At 41.0% G+C, this 18,503-nt stretch overlaps 2 protein-coding genes and 2 pseudogenes across 3 annotated transcripts in view; 2 read left to right on the top strand and 2 right to left on the bottom strand.

The window, feature by feature from the left end:
* LOC145482016 (uncharacterized) overlaps nt 1–1,172 on the bottom strand; it is a 1,228-nt pseudogene extending 56 nt beyond the window's left edge.
* Nucleotides 1,173–1,244: 72 nt separating this feature from the next.
* LOC145500701 (uncharacterized) lies at nt 1,245–4,745 on the top strand. The gene is made up of 2 exons (XM_081480257.1): nt 1,245–3,267; nt 4,029–4,745. The coding sequence occupies exon 2, from the start codon at nt 4,149–4,151 to the stop codon at nt 4,743–4,745; it is 597 nt and encodes a 198-aa protein (XP_081336383.1). The 5' UTR covers nt 1,245–3,267; nt 4,029–4,148.
* Nucleotides 4,746–5,680: 935 nt separating this feature from the next.
* On the top strand, nt 5,681–6,923 carry LOC145482038 (uncharacterized). The gene has a single exon (XM_081460619.1). It carries the CDS (start codon nt 6,274–6,276, stop codon nt 6,910–6,912), a length of 639 nt encoding a protein of 212 aa, XP_081316745.1. The 5' UTR covers nt 5,681–6,273; the 3' UTR covers nt 6,913–6,923.
* A 1,882-nt stretch (nt 6,924–8,805) lies between these two features.
* Nucleotides 8,806–18,503, bottom strand: part of LOC145480897 (uncharacterized) — a 250,346-nt pseudogene continuing 240,648 nt past the window's right edge. The window contains exons 5-6 of the transcript XR_014048571.1: nt 13,151–18,306; nt 8,806–9,935 (exon numbers count right to left, since the gene is read on the bottom strand). The product of XR_014048571.1 is annotated as an uncharacterized LOC145480897 (transcript). The remainder of the gene's footprint in view (nt 9,936–13,150; nt 18,307–18,503) is intronic.

The raw sequence follows: 18,503 nt of genomic DNA on the forward strand, positions 1-18,503 counted from the left end.
AAGCAAGCAAGCAAGGAAGGCAAGGAAGGCAAGGAAGGCAAGGAAGGCAAGGAAGGCAAGGAAGGCAAGGAAGGCAAGGAAGGCAAGGAAGGCAAGGAAGGCAAGGACGGAAAGTAAGGAAAGTAAGTTAAGTAAGTAAGTAAGTAAGTAACCTTTATAATAATAAATAATAATAATAAATAAATATTTATATAGCGCCTATCCATGCCTGCTCTAGGCGCTGTACAATTCGCCAAAATGATCTGTACTAATCTTAATAATTAAAAATGTGCATTTAAGAAAGTAATAGAAAGTAAAAATCGCTAAGAATAATAAGTTTTCTTAAAAAGATGAGTTTTGAGTTTAGATTTAAAAGAACTTAGACTGTCACATGAGCGGATAGAAACAGGTAGACTGTTCCAGAGTTCAGGAGCGGAAACAGCAAAAGCTCGAGAACCATATGTCTTCAGGTGAAAATTCGTGGGGTTAAGAAGTAATAAGTGTGATGATCGGAGGATTCTGGAAGGTTGGTAGTACGCTACTAGATCTTGAATCTAGACAGGAGATTGTTGATGAAGAGCCTTAAAGGTAAGTAACATGATCTTGAATTTAATGCGTTCAGAAACAGGAAGCCAGTGTAATTCTTTCAGTATTGGAGTGATGTGGTCGTACTTTCGGGAACAGGTGATAAGTCGGGCAGCGACGTTCTGAACAGACTGGAGCTTTTTTAAAGCACACTTCGGTACATTGTACAAAAGAGAGTTGCAGTAGTCGAGTTTGGAAGACACAAAAGCATGGACCAGGATCTCGGTGGTTTTCGTAGATAAGAATTTCCTTATCCTGGAGATGTTGCGCAGATGATAAGAGGCTGATTTACAAATAGAACTGATATGCGGAAGCATAGTCATGGTACTGTCAAATATCACACCGATGTTTCTAGCAAATTGAGATGGCTGAATTATGTCTTGACCAAAACGGATTGGTGGTAGAGACTGCTGCGGGTTGTGTTTCGAGTATAGATAAAGAAGTTCCGTCTTGTCCTTATTCAGTTTTAGCTTGTTAAGAGACATCCACTTGTCAAGATCAGACAAACATTCCTCAATTTTTCCAACTGAATTAGTTAATTCGACGTCGTTGTTTGTTGAAAAAGAGATATATAACTGAGTATCGTCAGCGTAGAAGTGAAATTGCATTTCGTGGTACCGTAGAATTAATTTTTTATTTAAACTCGATAAGTAATTAAACTTGCAGCTTGCGGGGTCGTGTGTGAATAAACAATAAAGAATAATTACAAAACAACAATTAAAAAATTTACAATGTAAGATGTAATGATGTGAAGTTTATATGAAATAATTCCTATATGAACTGCGGTTGTAGATGAAAGTGAAGAATGATCATCGCAGTTAATTTTCCAATTTAAGCAATTGGAAAGAAGAAGCCCGAAAAAATCAGGGCTTCAACGGGATTCGAACCCGTGACCTCCGCGATACCGGTGCGATGCTCTACCAACTGAGCTATGAAGCCACACATTGGGAGCGAGGTCAATTAGTTGAGTTCATATCTTCCCGTGAGGAGTGAAATGATGTATCGCGGAGGTCACGGGTTCGAATCCCGTGGAAGCCCTGATTTTTTCAGGCTTCTTCTTTCCAATTGCTTAAATTGGAAAATTAACTGCGATGATCATTCTTCACTTTCACCTACAACCGCAGTTCATATATGAATTATTTCATATAAACTTCACATCATTTCACTCCTCACGGGAAGATAAGAACTCAACTAATTGACCTCGCTCCCAATGTGTGGCTTCATAGCTCAGTTGATAGAGCATCGCACCGGTATCGCGGAGGTCACGGATTCGAATCCCGTTGAAGCCCTGATTTTTTCAGGCTTCTTCTTTCCAATTGCTTAAATTGGAAAATTAACTGCGATGATCATTCTTCACTTTCGTAAGATGTAATCTAGTTTACATAAAAATTTGCAGCTAATAATAATTACCTAATTATTAAAAATGTGCGTATCCTCTTCATGGGAATCGCAAGGGCAAGCCAGAGAGGGAAGCGACGTTGGAGATGAGCAAAGACATCATGTCAAAGTGGAACACACTCGTTCCAGTCGGAGCAGGTAAGGGAGGAATATATACTTGCCTACCGCATTTTAAAATTTCACGATGCCCTTGGTTCAAACATAATGTCGGGGGCGTAACCTGAGTGAGGGGTGGGTGGGGATAGGAAGTAATCAACAGAGTTTTATTGGGGAGGTTACCATTTTAAGATCTGAATGATGATTTATGAAAAAAGGAACGGTTTGAACTTCGGACGTAGCCTCCTACGCAGACGTTCTTTGGGCTCGTCACGTAATCTTCCGTCCCCTACAACGGGGAGAAGGAAGATTGCGAGACGAGCTCCAAGAATGTCTGCATAGGAGGCTACGCCCGAAGTACAAACCGTTCCTTTTTTATGAATCATCTTTCAGATCTTAAAATAGTACCCATTTCAAGCTGAATCCCCCTAAACTAGTTCATTGTAGAGAGTGCTACCCAGGTGTCGTTCGCTTGGCACCAAAGTTTGCGTAGTCTGGAATCAGTAAATCCAGGCTCAAGATCAAGAATCACATCGATGGGATCATGGATCAAAGCCGAAATCTAGAATAAAACGGAAATTTTTTTTTTAACTAGGATCAGGAGTAGTTTCCAACTTACAGATCTTGTTACGAGGCCGCTAAATTATGCAAATGAACAGATGTACCAAGTTGGACGCCCTGAGTGATATTTGTTTGGCCCAAAAGGGGCTATTATTCAAGGGATGCAATTATTTCTCATTATCCCAATATCAGAGGGTTAGCTACAACCACGAATAGGGCAACGAACAAGACGATCTCTGACAAGAACCATGGGAACTCAAAGCGCAACGCAAACACATAAAAATGTATCGTCGTCATATGTGAATGCAGTAGTTTTGATCGCACAAGGACTCATTTTCTTTTGGGGGGGGTGGGCGTTATTTGAGCGAAAGGATATTCAAGAAAATGCGTTAATCACTGTACATTTTTCAAACTTCGCGTGTGTTGTATTTACTTCATGTTTGACTGTTTACAGGAATTTGCAAACTTTGTAGAAATGATCACCTTGCCGCGGTACGAGTCGTGAACCCAGGTGAAGATTCGTTCACGTTGCAATCTGAAGAGCCAGCTGTAACGCAATCTGAAGAGTTCACTAGAGCCCCAGAACCCATACACGATGTCCTCCCTTAACAACTGCACGCATCGAGTGATTCTGGAAGTCAGCTGGAGGTATGTTTCGCATTGCTGCCTTGTCGATAGGATCTTTCAAACAATCCAAAAGGCAGCGGACTCCAGCTGTGAATAAGGTGCACATAACCAACGCAACACTCACTGCAGAGTTTAAAGTACTTCATCTGTTTCCCCAAGGAAACCTTACCGGAAGCTTGCCAGATACAATGTCATCGAACATTGCACTGCGTTATTGATTATTTACCTACGAGTTATTAATTAGATATTCGTAAGCACACTCTCTAAGGTACTACAAATAAGAACACTGACATTCCGTTCTTGGTGTACAGCTGCAGCCTAATTAGTCTGGTTACCCAATTTGGTGAGTTTGAGGACGCAAGCTGGGGCCTGGACACTAAACGCCGGAATCGTTAGGAAAAAGCTAAACCATATAACCTCTACTAGCCGTGAAGATACACACAATCTCGTAAATTCTAGAATTGAGCCTTCTCCTGTCAAGGGTAGTCGAATGCAACACAAACAGATATGCTACAACGGAAGTTTAGTGTTCCTGACTTTTTAAACGTAAGGTGGTCAGTTATAAAATAAGGAAAGATCCGTAGCTATTTTTAGATTCATAGTCTAAAGAAATGTTTCCCATAAAACCAATCAGGCTTCCGCTGAGGTTCCTAACATTAAAGAAGAATCAGTGCTAATTAGCTTTTCCATGGAGAATCATTTTCCCCTTCGTTGCAGAAGTACTTGAGACAGTCTTTATTTAGTAGTCTGACTAACACTCTATTGCTATTTTCTAATTTCAGCGAGAAACCAATTCCTGTAAGGGGTTGCCCTTGCGTAAAGGTGAAGCCCTGCTAAGTGATGATGGCTCAGATGTATTTTCCTCTGGCTCACAAGAATCCTCAACGGCCATAGAAACACCAATGGAATGGCAGGCAACGCCACAGATACAAATGAAACTTCATTCTCTCAACAATGTTCTAAGACAAGCTGATGGTAGAGTGAGCCCAGTACAATCTCAGCTCAACACAAACGCGGAAGGTGTCTCATCATCCACTACACGCTATTACGAGCGAAAAGGAATGCAAGTTGTTGAGGCGAGTCTAGATGCTATAGCCCCAGGGCAGTCTAAATGGCTTCTGCAGCAAGTGCTAGAGGCGTACAGCCAGTCCACCGACTCGGACGTGAACCTCCCTGAGAAAACATTGCGTTCCAGGCTTGTCACCCCATACAATAAAGCTACATATTGGTATACCAGACAGCAAATTCTTTCTGTCTTTGTGGCCGATTACTCCAAGACAGAGTTACTGAGCTTTATTCCAGGTCTGACCTTGTGGAGGATAGATGAGGCCAGAAAACATGCTTTCCGTACTAGCCCAGGCCACATTATTGAACCCCCTGTTTTGCAGCGATGCAGGCGTGATCCAGTTAAAGTGGATCACTTTCTATTTTATTTCAAGCCCCTCCTTTCTCCAGGACGCAGCCTACGGGACGAAGACCCTAAGATTGTCAGATGGTGAGACAATAGAAATTCCAAATGGGGTGAGGACAGTTGTGGCATCTCGTCTTACTAATTTGTACCAGTCATACTGCTCTTAGTCTGAATTCGAACCCATGGGAAGATCAACCTTGTTGAGCATCCTCAAGGTAACGAGGACGAATATTAATATGTCTAGTTTCACCCCCTGAACATGTTTACGTCTTTGATTCTATCTCTAAGAAAAGGATTCGATATAAATAATTCATTTTTAAGAAATGGTTACGTGGACAGGTTTTGGGGCTCGCTAAGATCTTATTAGCCTGCTAACTGGACGAATTGTGTGAACAAACTATCTGGCTTTTTATCAATAATTATTTCTCAACTGCTTTGCCCAGATATGCGCTGCTTCCCAGAAGAAATCGTTAGCTGGATTGGACAGCACACAAACCGATGGAGTAACAGCGTTCAGTACTCTGGGTGAGGCAACTAATAAACTTTTTACATTGGGTATGTATGTCTCACTGTTAAAAAAATGCTTCTTAGAGCCCATAATACATGTTTGAAAAAATAGATGCAGTGTAAATCAAGACTATAGCACACTCATGTATGTCTGTCCCATTTTTCATGTTTGTGTGAGCGAACAGCCAGAGACATCAGTGCCCGTCTAAAGTCGTCAAAAACCTATCTTAAGACAGACTATAAAATTCACGTGTCTAGAGCTGATCCCTGCGCTGATCACTGCAGTGTGTATGCGCTGAGCACCGATGACCCCGATTACCAAGGGCACTGCGACCATCAGCACAACATAGTCTGTGACAAATGTGATAATTACAGGAATGCTGTTGTGGATCTAGAAATGTCGTTATCGTCTCCACTTTTGTGTTGTTTTGTTGTCAAGCGGTAGTGATCTGAGAGAAGAAATCATACGATTTAGACTCAGCTCTCCCTAAACTTGACGAATGGAAAGCTCACATCCTTAGAGCGGCTCACCTGGATTCTGCGAAGAGAGACATCATCGATAATCTGTCACCACGACAGGTTCTCCTGATAATGGATTGAGCCATCCAGCTTTCGAGAAACCCAGCGTGACTGGTTTGACAAAAAGGGCAAATCGTGGCATGTGACAGTTGCAGTGACAAGAAGCGATTGTTATGATATTGAGGTAATTACTTCAAAATTGAGTTTTGCTATAATTTAGAAAATGCATGTAGCAAAAAGACGCTTTAGAAACGGTTCCCTAGTCCTGTTTTATGGGCGTGGCCTAAATACATTTCAACCCCTAAAGGGTACCAATTCTATGAGAACACATTAGCTGACACTGACACTTCTAAAGCAATAAAAATGCCCAAATAAACTTAAAATTTCAAATAGTTGAGTAACAAATAGGTGCTGAATTTTTCCGCTTTTACCTAAAACGGTGCCGCGATAACTCTAACCCTGTCACTTTAGCGGTACCGATCGACGGCACATGAAAATGAACGATGAGCACCCCCGTCAATCTAAGAGAGTAGTCCCTTAGGGAGGGCAACATCCTAACTGTCAGAGCCGGATTAACAAAAGGGTCTGGGATGTATGTCAAACTGTACTTTACGCATATTACTTTTGTTTCTAGTTATTTTAGAGCTAACTGTGTTATTTTCCTTCTGTTCCAGGTCCGAACTTACATCCATTTGTTTGAGGATTGCGTTCAAAACTGGTTCGCAGTCGCTTCAATCATAGAACGCACACTGACGGCACTGAAAGCAGCAAACCCAAACATTCAAGAGGCACTTTTGCGCAGCGATAATGCAGGATATTACCATTGTGCTTATCTTATCCTCTCTCTTCCTAGCCTTGGAGAGCGCGCAGGCATTACGATACTCAGATATGATTTCAGCGATCCGCAGGCTGGAAAGGACGTCTGTGACCGACGAATTGTCACACTGAAGAGCCATATGCTGCGTTACATAAATGAAGGCCACGATATTAAAAATGCTAGTGATATGAAGGCTGTGATCGATTCCTATGGCGGGGTTAAGGGGTACCAGGCAGCAGTTGTTAAGGTTCAGGAGTCAAGCCAGACCATGAAGAAGCACACAATGTCTGGAATTCAGTCTCTGAATAATTTTAGTTTTGAGTCTGGAGGTCTGCGAGTGTGGAAGGCTTATGATGTGGGCCCAGGTAAACGTTTTACTCCTGCACAGGTAAATAGATTTGGAACACCTTAAGGACCTACAGACCTTCGAGTCGAGCAGTCCTTCAGTGTACCGCGAGAGCAGGCTGGTGCTTTTAGATAAACAACTTTGAGAGGTGAGCACCGACAGCCTCAGCCTAGCACCGCACAATCTGTTGAAGAAAAACTGCCAAATGTCGAGGCTACGAGAGTTTGTTTCGCTTGCCCCGAGGAGGGATGCACAAAGACATATCAGTCTTTTGCAAATTTGCAGAAACACATGGACGTTGGAAAACACCTTGTGAGATTAGACAGAGAAACTATATATGACAGCATCAAGAGAAAATGGGCCGAGACGTGCAAGGTGTCTGGAAGCTACATACACAAAGAAACAGGGTCGAGCTCCCGAACGGCCTGTGCTGATCCCGCATGTGAATTTGCTAAAGGATGGGCTCTGAAAACATCACGAAGAGCAACTCGCTTTTCCGAGAAGGTGAAGACATATCTAAAAAGAACATTCCTGGAAGGCGAGGAGACAGGGAGAAAGCAAAGTGCTGTGGATGTGTGCAGCAAGATAAAAAATCTGCGTGATGGTAATTGCAGGAAAATGTTCAATAAAGAAGAGTGGCTTGTTGCTGACCAAATAGCTAGGTACTTCAGCAGATTGTCTGTGATGTACAGAAGTGGTCGACTAGCCATAGACCAGGCTGATCCGAGTCCTGCTCAGGATGAGGAGGAGAACTTTGTTGCAGAGGCAGAAGAGATCTCAACCAGGCTTGAAATTTGAAGGCAGCTGGAATTATGATACAACGAATAAGTTAATTACATATGTAATATTGCCTCTACTACTTCTTACTCTCCTTCCAGGAGAGTCAGGATTAGGCAGTCTTGTAAAAAAAAAGCAAATTATTTATTTCGCAGCAATGTACCGTCAGTTATGCATGTACGTGGGAGCTTGCTAAGCAGTCACGAATAGCCCAGAGCGACTCTAGTTTCTAGGTCGAGTGCCCAGAAAAATTCAAAATGTTCGAGCAGAGCGGAGGCGTTGCTAACGTGTATGCGGCCATGTTCGCTTGTGCGGGCCCCAGGTCGATGGGAACCTCAGCTAAATCCTCTTTTGGCTCAGCTGATTGCAAAGTTCTTCAAGCATCTTATTACTCGCAGACATGATTATTTAAAATGTTTTTGCTATAAGGTACAATCTTTGTTGTTGCTAATTCAGAATAGAAACGTTCAGAAGAAAAACGTATTTTCATAATTGCTCAAAAGTAATGAAGTTTCACGGTAGCCAAAGTATGCACGCACGTGCAAGACAAGAAATTTGCATCATCTGCACGCAAATGATTTTGTTCATTGGAGAGCTCCATCGACTTCGACAGATGTTCCAACCAGAGGAGGTATCTGAGTAGGAAAATAGGGCAAACGGTAGACGTTGAGTTAATCAGAGTGCTCTCTTTACGTATTGTGGTACATGAAAAATTGTCTGCGCTTACTCCAGTTGATAAAACCGCTGACCAACTTTCTGGGCTCATGTAATCGTGATGGACTCTATCTACGGCGTTAAACAAGATTAATTTGCATGCATGATAATTCAAGGTTTTTTTGAACTCAGAATGGAATAGAGTTCGTATGCCGAGAGTGTGAGGTAAGTGTTGATATATACAAACTGCAAGGTCAAGTTCTTGACCTGCGATGATTGAATAGGGTTTTAAGAGCAATCTAAACAACAAGATATGCTCTGTTAAACTCGCATCTAACACCTCAATGCTTTAGAATCTAAATATCTCGGCAGTTCATTCCCATATTTCGATCATACGAATAGAATTCAGGTGTTATGCTCGTGATACATTGTTATTTTATAGATTATTGCGAGGACTTTTGCGTTCAGTTACCTTCAATAGCCAAAAATAATATTCAAAGACACTGTTGATATCATTAACTTAGAAATAACGTTAATTAATTGATTCTATAATATCTAATTTCCTTACATTTCTCCCTTCTCTCATTGTTAAAACTGGTCTTTTGTCACGTTGATTGAACAACCTTTGTGACCAAAAACTAACAGATGCCAAAAATGTTATTAGTGATTTCATCAGACCAAGAGTGGCTCTTAACCTTGCTAAAATTAGTTTTCAAAAAGAAAGTTGGACTTACGTGATATTTGAGTCAGAATTCTGGCTAATTTGTCTCATTGCTAAATCTTGCGTGACATAGGTATGCAATGACAACTCTTGATTGGCACCTGTCTCTTCAAATCCCTTAAAACTCGTGTTGTGAACTAAGATAGGTCCAATCCTTATTTGTGGGAAATGGCAATAAAATTCATTGTATTTTGTAACCAGGAGTGGAGTCTAAATTTGATGCTTATTTTAATGCAATTTTTGAGATTTGGGGCAAAAAACCAGAGGGGGGGAGGGGGGTCTAACTCCCAAGGGAAAAATCGCAGAGCCGGCCCACTTTGTCTTTTAGAGTTGTTTGGTGGTCCCTTCAATCTGGAAAAGTTTCATCCAAATTGGAGAGATGGCATGTATCACCCCTGGCTGGTCCTCTGGCAAACTCAGTCTTAAGTACTTTCCGCTCGTATTGTACGCTAGAAGTTGCATTATCATATTGTAAACACTTGACGTGTTAAGGATGATATATAGGCAAGTACGTTTGTAAAGCTTTTTCGATTACATCGAGTACATGGATTACGATTAAACTACTGTCAGACCAAGTTGTGTCTCTTCCTTGACGTCCGTAGTGAAGACTATTGAAGTAGATCCTCGTGTACCAGGAAATCGTGACGAATTTCCGTTCCCGCAGGCAAGCAGTGCTCTCCAGAGTTAGATTCCCCCAGTTGTCAGTTCAAGTGTCCGTTTAGTCCGAAATTTACAGTGTTTGCAGGAAAAACCTATCGTCACAACTGATCATTTACTGCTACTTTCGTTTCTCATTAACCAGCCTTGTCACGGAGTTACTCCTTGCAAAAATTAAATCGTCCCATTGATTCAAACTGTGTCTGTATTCAGGAAACAGCTGGGCGCCATCTTGGATTTCAATGTCAGACATTGGGTATGACGCTGGTGCAAAGCAAGCCTGCAAAAGTAGAAACAAAGAATCACTTTATCCCTGACTGAGATATGCTCGCCAAATAAAACGATTTACTCCTTCATATAAAACAGGTCAAAGGTATTCCCAATATAACCAAGGTATAAAATTTCTTCTTTCTTTAAGAAAGCAGATTTTTGTTTTACTCGAGAGGATTACACAATGGACCAGCTTTAGAAAAATAACGTGATATGTTATTAGTGGTAGCTCTGTGTTGATTTTTAGCATACCCAGGTGTCTGCCTCAGTGCTGGGAAAATTTGGCAGTGTTTTTGCCCACACAGGCATTCAGAGTACAGGCATTCAGAGTGCGACTCCAATAGTTTTGTGAGCTTTTGCGCGTTTTTATAACTCAAAGGTATAATTGAAAAAATGCCAGTAAATCACTTTCAACGACATTATATGTTAAGTAGAGCATCATCTAGATTACACTTAAACACTGATACTGCACACTCTCTGATCAAGTAAAATTCTACGAGAAATTAAAAACTCGTTGACCGTTTGTAAATATTTGCATTGGTTCCGGAAATATTTAAGTTTGAAAATTGCGTAAAATATGCAAATGAGAGAGATGATGATGTCATACACTCAGCCAAATACTACATGAAGTGTATAAATTCTTGGCTTGCACTGTCACGCAAGTTAAAAGTAATGCGAAAACCATTTGGCGGATAAAGTTAAGAAATTGTGATGTTATAGGAGATTGATAAAAAAGACACTTCTCCAAGATTTAAGTCTGCGCGTTTTCCTAAACTTCAAATATTTGACGAAATATTTTGCACAAATTTTTAGAGCCCAGTATGGAGCCGCCATGTTGATGTACCTCCGTGGGACACCAACATGGCGGCCGGAAAATAGGGTAAACACGTGGAACTTACTTTGGCTATTAAGGCGACTGATTATCTGTACTGACAAAGACAAGCATTTACATAAGCACTTTTTCTAATACTTTAACTTCTGAATAGGCTAAAAATCACGAGATAAGTATATATTTTTCGACAAACGCGTTGGTAGCCTTATGTCACGCACCGACATAACTCTGAAATTCAAAATGCACTGGTTTCCAGACGAAGCAGGCTACTGAGCTAAAAAGTTGTAAACAGATATAAATGTTCGCCCTCTTATGCCTGGTTGCTCTTTAGTTTTCGATTTGAGAAAATGATGACGTCACGTGCAAGCCAAGACTAGAGCTATCTCGGTTAATTTGCAGCAGAAACCATTCAAACTTGGTAGGCTATTATTCCTACATGCAACACAGCTACGGCTATAAAAATTTTGATTCCCACAGCAACCCACTCTTTCCAAGTTCCCTCCAACCTAATTTCAATATTTCAATAATTTTCAGCCTGAAAAACATTAAACAAGGCCATAAACTGACCTAACATATTTATATGCTTGCTGGATCATGCAGATAAGGTACCCTTCGCAAATATCAATATAGAACGCTAAAGGTGGCCAGAAAAGCCTTTAATATCGGGGAGGTCTGGAACCCAGTATGTTGCCATGGTAACAAAATCTTATGTTCATAATATGGAGCACCTCTACTGGAATCGTACTGCCGAGAATTAAACATTTCTGATTCAAATTGGCTGACATATCTTTGTTCATAATATTTAAACAAGATCCGGCTGAGTTTATGACGTCATCGCTTAGTTGTCTGCATATTTTAAAAACTTGAATATATCTGGAACGATAAGAAATAATTAAAAATAGTAAACAGAGTTTTTCTTTTCCTACAGACTACTTGTGTATGTTTTAAAATGACTTAAATAGGAAAACTAGCGCTAAAAGGTCACGACGTTTCGACCTCTCCGAGGTCATTTTCAAGTGAGTAAAATTTGTAAATTAACATAAATATGTTAAAAAACAAGTTATAAGGGATAAAAATGGCGAACGCTAAAATGTGATAAAATATGTGAGAAAGTGTTAAAAATATACGATGGAAAAATAAAATAATCTTAGCAAGACTTGCTTGAAACAAATAATTTGGCGCGAATTGAATCGCACTGTTTGTTTAGCGTTGATTTCAGTTCCTTAGTTAAAAAAAACAATTAAAAAATGAGGCAATCAAATCTGTTCTGACACTTTCTTAAGATTCGAAAGCTCTGTGCGATGTCTTCTGGTTCCACATCGTGCTGCTCTCTGAGGTGGTTTCCGATTACCGATCCTTTGCGTTCTTCAATTCGTTGGTGTAGGTGTCGGCACGTATAGCCGACATAACCTGCATCACACAGGCCACACTGAAATGAAAACACTACGCATTGTTGACTCACAAGAGGCGGCTTGTCTCCCTTGACCTTAATTTCATCCTTGATCTTTCTACTTGTGTAACCTGGGCTAATATCTGCGTTGATCTTCCGACTGAGGTCAGCCAGCTGTTTGCGTACTACGTTTGTAGATTTCTGGTCCTTGTAGGGACCCACGATTCTGATTGGGGCTTCTCTTTTTTCAGCCAGTGGGTATGTGAATCCTCGGACACTTTTGATTCAATGAATCTGCGAATGGTTGACTGTGCAAGGTCGTCAGGATAGCGCAGTCGGGAGATCTGTTTTAGTCGTTCACATTCCTCGTGAAAAAACTTCCACGCAGACGAGAGTTGAAACGCACTTTTAAGCATGGTGTTCAGCAGAGACTGTTTGTATCTGGCGTCAACGTGGCTGTGGTAGTGTAGCAAAAGCCCTTTGTCCGTCTGTTTTCTGTAGACCGTGGTGCCATTCCTAATAACATTAGAGAAAGGGAAGCCTGCCATTTTCTCCATTGTAAAATCGATAGAGGGATGACTCTTGTTTAATCTCTCCAGGAATTCTGAGGCTGCTTACGGTTCCGGCATCGCGCTAAGTGTATCATCTACAAAGCGTTTGTAGAAGATATTTCTAGCTGTTTCTTGATTTAGCACGTAAAGGCATTTGTTATGAGGGAACCCAGTGGCGTTCCCACAGCTACACCGTCCACTTGTTCATACAAGTGTCCTTCACTTTTTCACATATTTTATCACATTTTAGCTTTCGCCATTTTATCTATTATAACTTGTTTTTTAACATATCTATGCTAACTTAGAAACTTTACTCACTTGAAAATGACCTCGGAGAGGTCGAGACGTGAATTTTTAGCGCTAGTTTTTATTTCAAAATCGATTTCTAAGAAACTACTTATTGAATAGGAAAGATGCGATTTTCATCATAGTACCTCTTTAAGGAAACTTACTCTTATTTTCCAAAGTCAAATGTCACGTTATCCCCAATCAGCATAAACGGCGCCCACGCGGAAACCATGTCAAAGCCGTTACCTCTCATCCACTTCATGGCCTGGTGAAGAGATTCACTGGCACTCTTACCACGAACAAGATGTTTGTAGAAATGAAGCATCAGCTGCTCTGTTGCCTCGTCACTTATGGCCCATAGAGCCACCAAAACGGACCGTGCACCGGATCCCAAGAACGCTCGAGCGATTCCAATGACTCCTTCGGCTCTAATCTGCCCACGTGCACTATGACAGCAGCTAAGTACCACCAGTTTAGCTCGCAGTTGAACTTTTGCAATGTCAGACATCGTCAATAGGTAATCTTCTTCAGCTGAAATCCTGTTAGGAGGGCGTACCGGGGAAAGGGCAATTTCTCCTCGGTCAGCATTACCATGGGCTGCAAAATGGATCAGACTCACTGAATGTAACCTGTCAAGTACCACCTGCTTTGTTGCGTGTTGTCCTAACAAAGGTTGAACACCTAGCAGTCGTCCAATCATTACTGCTTCCTTTAATGCACAGGGTAACCTATGCAAGGTCATTTTCTCTCCTTTGTAAAGGACCGTACCGACTGCTGGATCCCCCACTATCAGAGCACCAGTCTGACTGTGATAGTCTGCAGGACTGTCCTGAATGAGCTTGAGAGTCGTCAAAGAAGGAACGATGCGGATTCTAAATTTCTCTGATAAATACCTCCCGCCTTCATCCTTTAACGCTGGAAATGGAACTTGGTTTAAGCAGCGATCAGGAACAACAATGAGCTCCGGCTCCTCAAGTAGATCAGCTACCGGACTGATTAACATTCTGTAGTACGAAGAAAAGCTCGATTCGGAGTTTCCACTTTCTTCATCTTCTTGCTCTATAAGTCTCAATGCTGCGAGGCTCTGAACGTCATTTAAGGATCGATCTTCGCAATCTTCCTCCGGTACAATACCAAAGCTTCGAAAGCTTGTAGCGAAGAAATCAGCCAACTTGCCAACTAGTCCGGCACCAACTAGCTTCTCATCTACTGTTATTCTTCGGAAATGAATGATTCCACTTGTCTTGAGAACCCAGAAGAACAGACCATGATCATGATAAGAAATGTACAGACAAGAAGAGTTGCTTTCTTTTTTCATAATATTTCCAATACCAATCCACGATTGCCGATCAGCTGAGATGTAGCTTTCAACAGAATACTGAGTTGCCATCAAGTCTGCTAGTGCTCTAGCCCGTTCCAACTCTAGAACATAAAGGCCATAGTTCGGATTTGCCCCAAAACAAAGGAATGCACTTAGAGTCCGGTAGGAAAAACTGCGAACATCTGAAGACGATACCTTAAAATCGTCGTTGTCCCGTAAAAACCGTCGTAAAGATTCGCTTTTATCCATACTCAGAAACAGACAGTCAAACGCTTCCCGGATCTTGTATTGGGATAACTTCACCACCGTAAGAAGACAAAGACTTTGAAACTCTTTGTCTAAGTCCTTAATGTCTCGAGTAATTGACAGTGCCTTCTGAATATAATCTTCAGCCATGATATATTCACCAAGAAAGGTAAACACTTTTCCTAACATTCCGTAATCTGCTGCTTCTCCCTCTTTGTCACCAATTTGTATTCTCATGGCAAGTGCTTTTTCAAGATATTCTTTTGCCTTGTCATATTCACCAAGAGATGTAAACACAGTTCCTAAGTTTCCGTACGAGCTGGCTTCTCCCTGTTTGTCACCAATTTGTATTGTGATGTCAAGTGCTTTCTCAAGATATTCTTTAGCCTTGTCATATTCACCAAGACATGTAAACACAGTTCCTAAGTTTCCGTACGAGCTGGCTTCTCCCTTTTTGTCACCAATTTGCATTCTGATGGCAAGTGCTTTCTCAAGATATTCTTTAGCCTTGTCATATTCACCAAGAGATGTAAACACAGTTCCTAAGTTTCCGTACGAGCTGGCTTCTCCCTTTTTGTCACCAATTTGTATTCTGATGGCAAGTGCTTTCTCAAGATATTCTTTAGCCTTGTCATATTCACCAAGACATGTAAACACAGTTCCTAAGTTTCCGTACGAGCTGGCTTCTCCCTGTTTGTCACCAATTTGTATTGTGATGTCAAGTGCTTTCGCAAGATATTCTTTAGCCTTGTCATATTCACCAAGAGATCTGAACACAGTTCCTAAGTTTCCGTACGAGCTGGCTTCTCCCTTTTTGTCACCAATTTGCATTCTGATGGCAAGTGCTTTCTCAAGATATTCTTTAGCCTTGTCATATTCACCAAGAGATGTAAACACAGTTCCTAAGTTTCCGTACGAGGTGGCTTCTCCCTCTTTGTCACCAATTTGTATTCTGATAACAAGTGCTTTCTCAAAATATTCTTTAGCCTTGTCATATTCACCAAGAGATTTAAACACATTTCCTAAGTTTCCGTACGAGGTGGCTTCTCCCTTTTTGTCACCAATTTGTATTCTGATAACAAGCGCTTTCTCAAGATATTCTTTAGCCTTGTCATAGTCATCAAGAGATGTAAACACAGTTCCTAAGTTTCCGTACGAGGTGGCGACTCCCTCTTTGTCACCAATTTGCATTCTGATGGCAAGTGCTTTCTCAAGATATTCTTTAGCCTTGTCATACTCACCAAGAGATGTAAACACAGTTCCTAAGTTTCCGTACGAGCTGGCTTCTCCGTTTTTGTCACCAATTTGCATTCTGATGGCAAGTGCTTTCTCAAGATATTCTTTAGCCTTGTCATATTCACCAAGAGATGTAAACACAGTTCCTAAGTTTCCGTACGAGCTGGCTTCTCCCTGTTTGTCACCAATTTGTATTGTGATGTCAAGTGCTTTCTCAAGATATTCTTTAGCCTTGTCATATTCACCAAGACATGTAAACACAGTTCCTAAGTTTCCGTACGAGCTGGCTTCTCCCTTTTTGTCACCAATTTGCATTCTGATGGCAAGTGCTTTCTCAAGATATTCTTTAGCCTTGTCATATTCACCAAGAGATGTAAACACAGTTCCTAAGTTTCCGTACGAGCTGGCTTCTCCCTTTTTGTCACCAATTTGTATTCTGATGGCAAGTGCTTTCTCAAGATATTCTTTAGCCTTGTCATATTCACCAAGACATGTAAACACAGTTCCTAAGTTTCCGTACGAGCTGGCTTCTCCCTGTTTGTCACCAATTTGTATTGTGATGTCAAGTGCTTTCGCAAGATATTCTTTAGCCTTGTCATATTCACCAAGAGATCTGAACACAGTTCCTAAGTTTCCGTACGAGCTGGCTTCTCCCTTTTTGTCACCAATTTGCATTCTGATGGCAAGTGCTTTCTCAAGATATTCTTTAGCCTTGTCATATTCACCAAGAGATGTAAACACAGTTCCTAAGTTTCCGTACGAGGTGGCTTCTCCCTCTTTGTCACCAATTTGTATTCTGATAACAAGTGCTTTCTCAAAATATTCTTTAGCCTTGTCATATTCACCAAGAGATTTAAACACATTTCCTAAGTTTCCGTACGAGGTGGCTTCTCCCTTTTTGTCACCAATTTGTATTCTGATAACAAGCGCTTTCTCAAGATATTCTTTAGCCTTGTCATAGTCATCAAGAGATGTAAACACAGTTCCTAAGTTTCCGTACGAGGTGGCGACTCCCTCTTTGTCACCAATTTGCATTCTGATGGCAAGTGCTTTCTCAAGATATTCTTTAGCCTTGTCATACTCACCAAGAGATGTAAACACAGTTCCTAAGTTTCCGTACGAGCTGGCTTCTCCGTTTTTGTCACCAATTTGCATTCTGATGGCAAGTGCTTTCTCAAGATATTCTTTAGCCTTGTCATACTCACCAAGAGATGTAAACACAGTTCCTAAGTTTCCGTACGAGGTGGCTTCTCCCTTTTTGTCACCAATTTGTATTGTGATGGCAAGTGCCTTCTCAAGATATTCTTTAGCCTTGTCATATTCACCAAGAGATGTAAACACAGTTCCTAAGTTTCCGTAATCTGCTGCTTCTCCCTCTTTGTCACCAATTTGCATTCTGATGGCAAGTGCTTTCTCAAGATATTCTTTAGCCTTGTCATATTCACCAAGAGATGTAAACACAGTTCCTAAGTTTCCGTACGAGCTGGCTTCTCCCTTTTTGTCACCAATTTGCATTCTGATGGCAAGTGCTTTCTCAAGATATTCTTTAGCCTTGTCATATTCACCAAGAGATCTGAACACAGTTCCTAAGTTTCCGTGCGAGGTGGCTTCTCCCTCTTTGTGGCCAATTTGTATTCTGATAACAAGTGCTTTCTCAAGATATTCTTTAGCCTTGTCATATTCACCAAGAGATATGAACACAGTAGCTAAGTTTCCGTAATCTGCTGCTTCTCCCTCTTTGTCACCAATTTGCATTCTGATGGGAAGTGCTTTCTCAAGATATTCTTTAGCCTTGTCATATTCACCAAGAGAAGTAAACACAGTTCCTAAGTTTCCGTACGAGCTGGCTTCTCCGTTTTTGTCACCAATTTGTATTGTGATGGCAAGTGCTTTCTCAAGATATTCTTTAGCCTTGTCATATTCACCAAGAGATGTGAACACAGTTCCTAAGTTTCCGTAATCTGCTGCTTCTCCCTCTTTGTCACCAATTTGCATTCTGATGGCAAGTGCTTTCTCAAGATATTCTTTAGCCTTGTCATATTCACCAAGAGATGTAAACACAGTTCCTAAGTTTCCGTACAAGCTGGCTTCTCCCTTTTTGTCACCAATTTGTATTGTGATGGCAAGTGCTTTCTCAAGATATTCTTTTGCCTTGTCATATTTACCAAGAGATGTAAACACAGTTCCTAAGTTTCCGTACGAGCTGGCTTCTCCCTCTCTGTCACCAATTTTTATTCTGATAACAAGTGCTTTCTCAAAATATACTTTAGCCTTGTCATATTCACCAAGAGATTTAAACACAGTACCTAAGTTTCCGTACGAGCTGCCTTCTCCCTCTTTGTCACCAATTTGTATTCTGATAACAAGTGCTTTCTCAAAATATTCTTTAGCCTTGTCATATTCACTAAGAGATGTAAACACAGTTCCTAAGTTTGCGTAAACTGTTGCCTCTCTCTTTTTTTCACCAAGTTGTAATGTGATGGCAAGGGCTTTCTCAAGATATTCTTTACCTTTGTCGTAGTCACCAAGGTAATAAGACATAATTGCAACCTTTTCATCAATGTATGCTTCATTCTTTCTATCTCCCATTTCTTTCGTGATATTAATCGCTTTCTTATAAAGTTCTCTTGCTTCTAGGTATTTATACTGCTGTCGATATATGTCGGCCAGTTTTACAGTAAGATTCCGTTCTTCATGTTTTTTACCACGTTCGC

This window comes from Orbicella franksi, chromosome 1, assembly GCF_964199315.1.
Source record: "Orbicella franksi chromosome 1, jaOrbFran1.1, whole genome shotgun sequence".
Classification (NCBI taxonomy): Eukaryota; Metazoa; Cnidaria; class Anthozoa; order Scleractinia; family Merulinidae; genus Orbicella; species Orbicella franksi.

Coding starts and splice junctions, on each gene's coding strand:
- LOC145500701 (XM_081480257.1), top strand. CDS start 4,149: ATGGAATGGCAGGCAACGCCACAGATACAAATGAAACTTCATTCTCTC.
- LOC145482038 (XM_081460619.1), top strand. CDS start 6,274: ATGTATGTCAAACTGTACTTTACGCATATTACTTTTGTTTCTAGTTAT.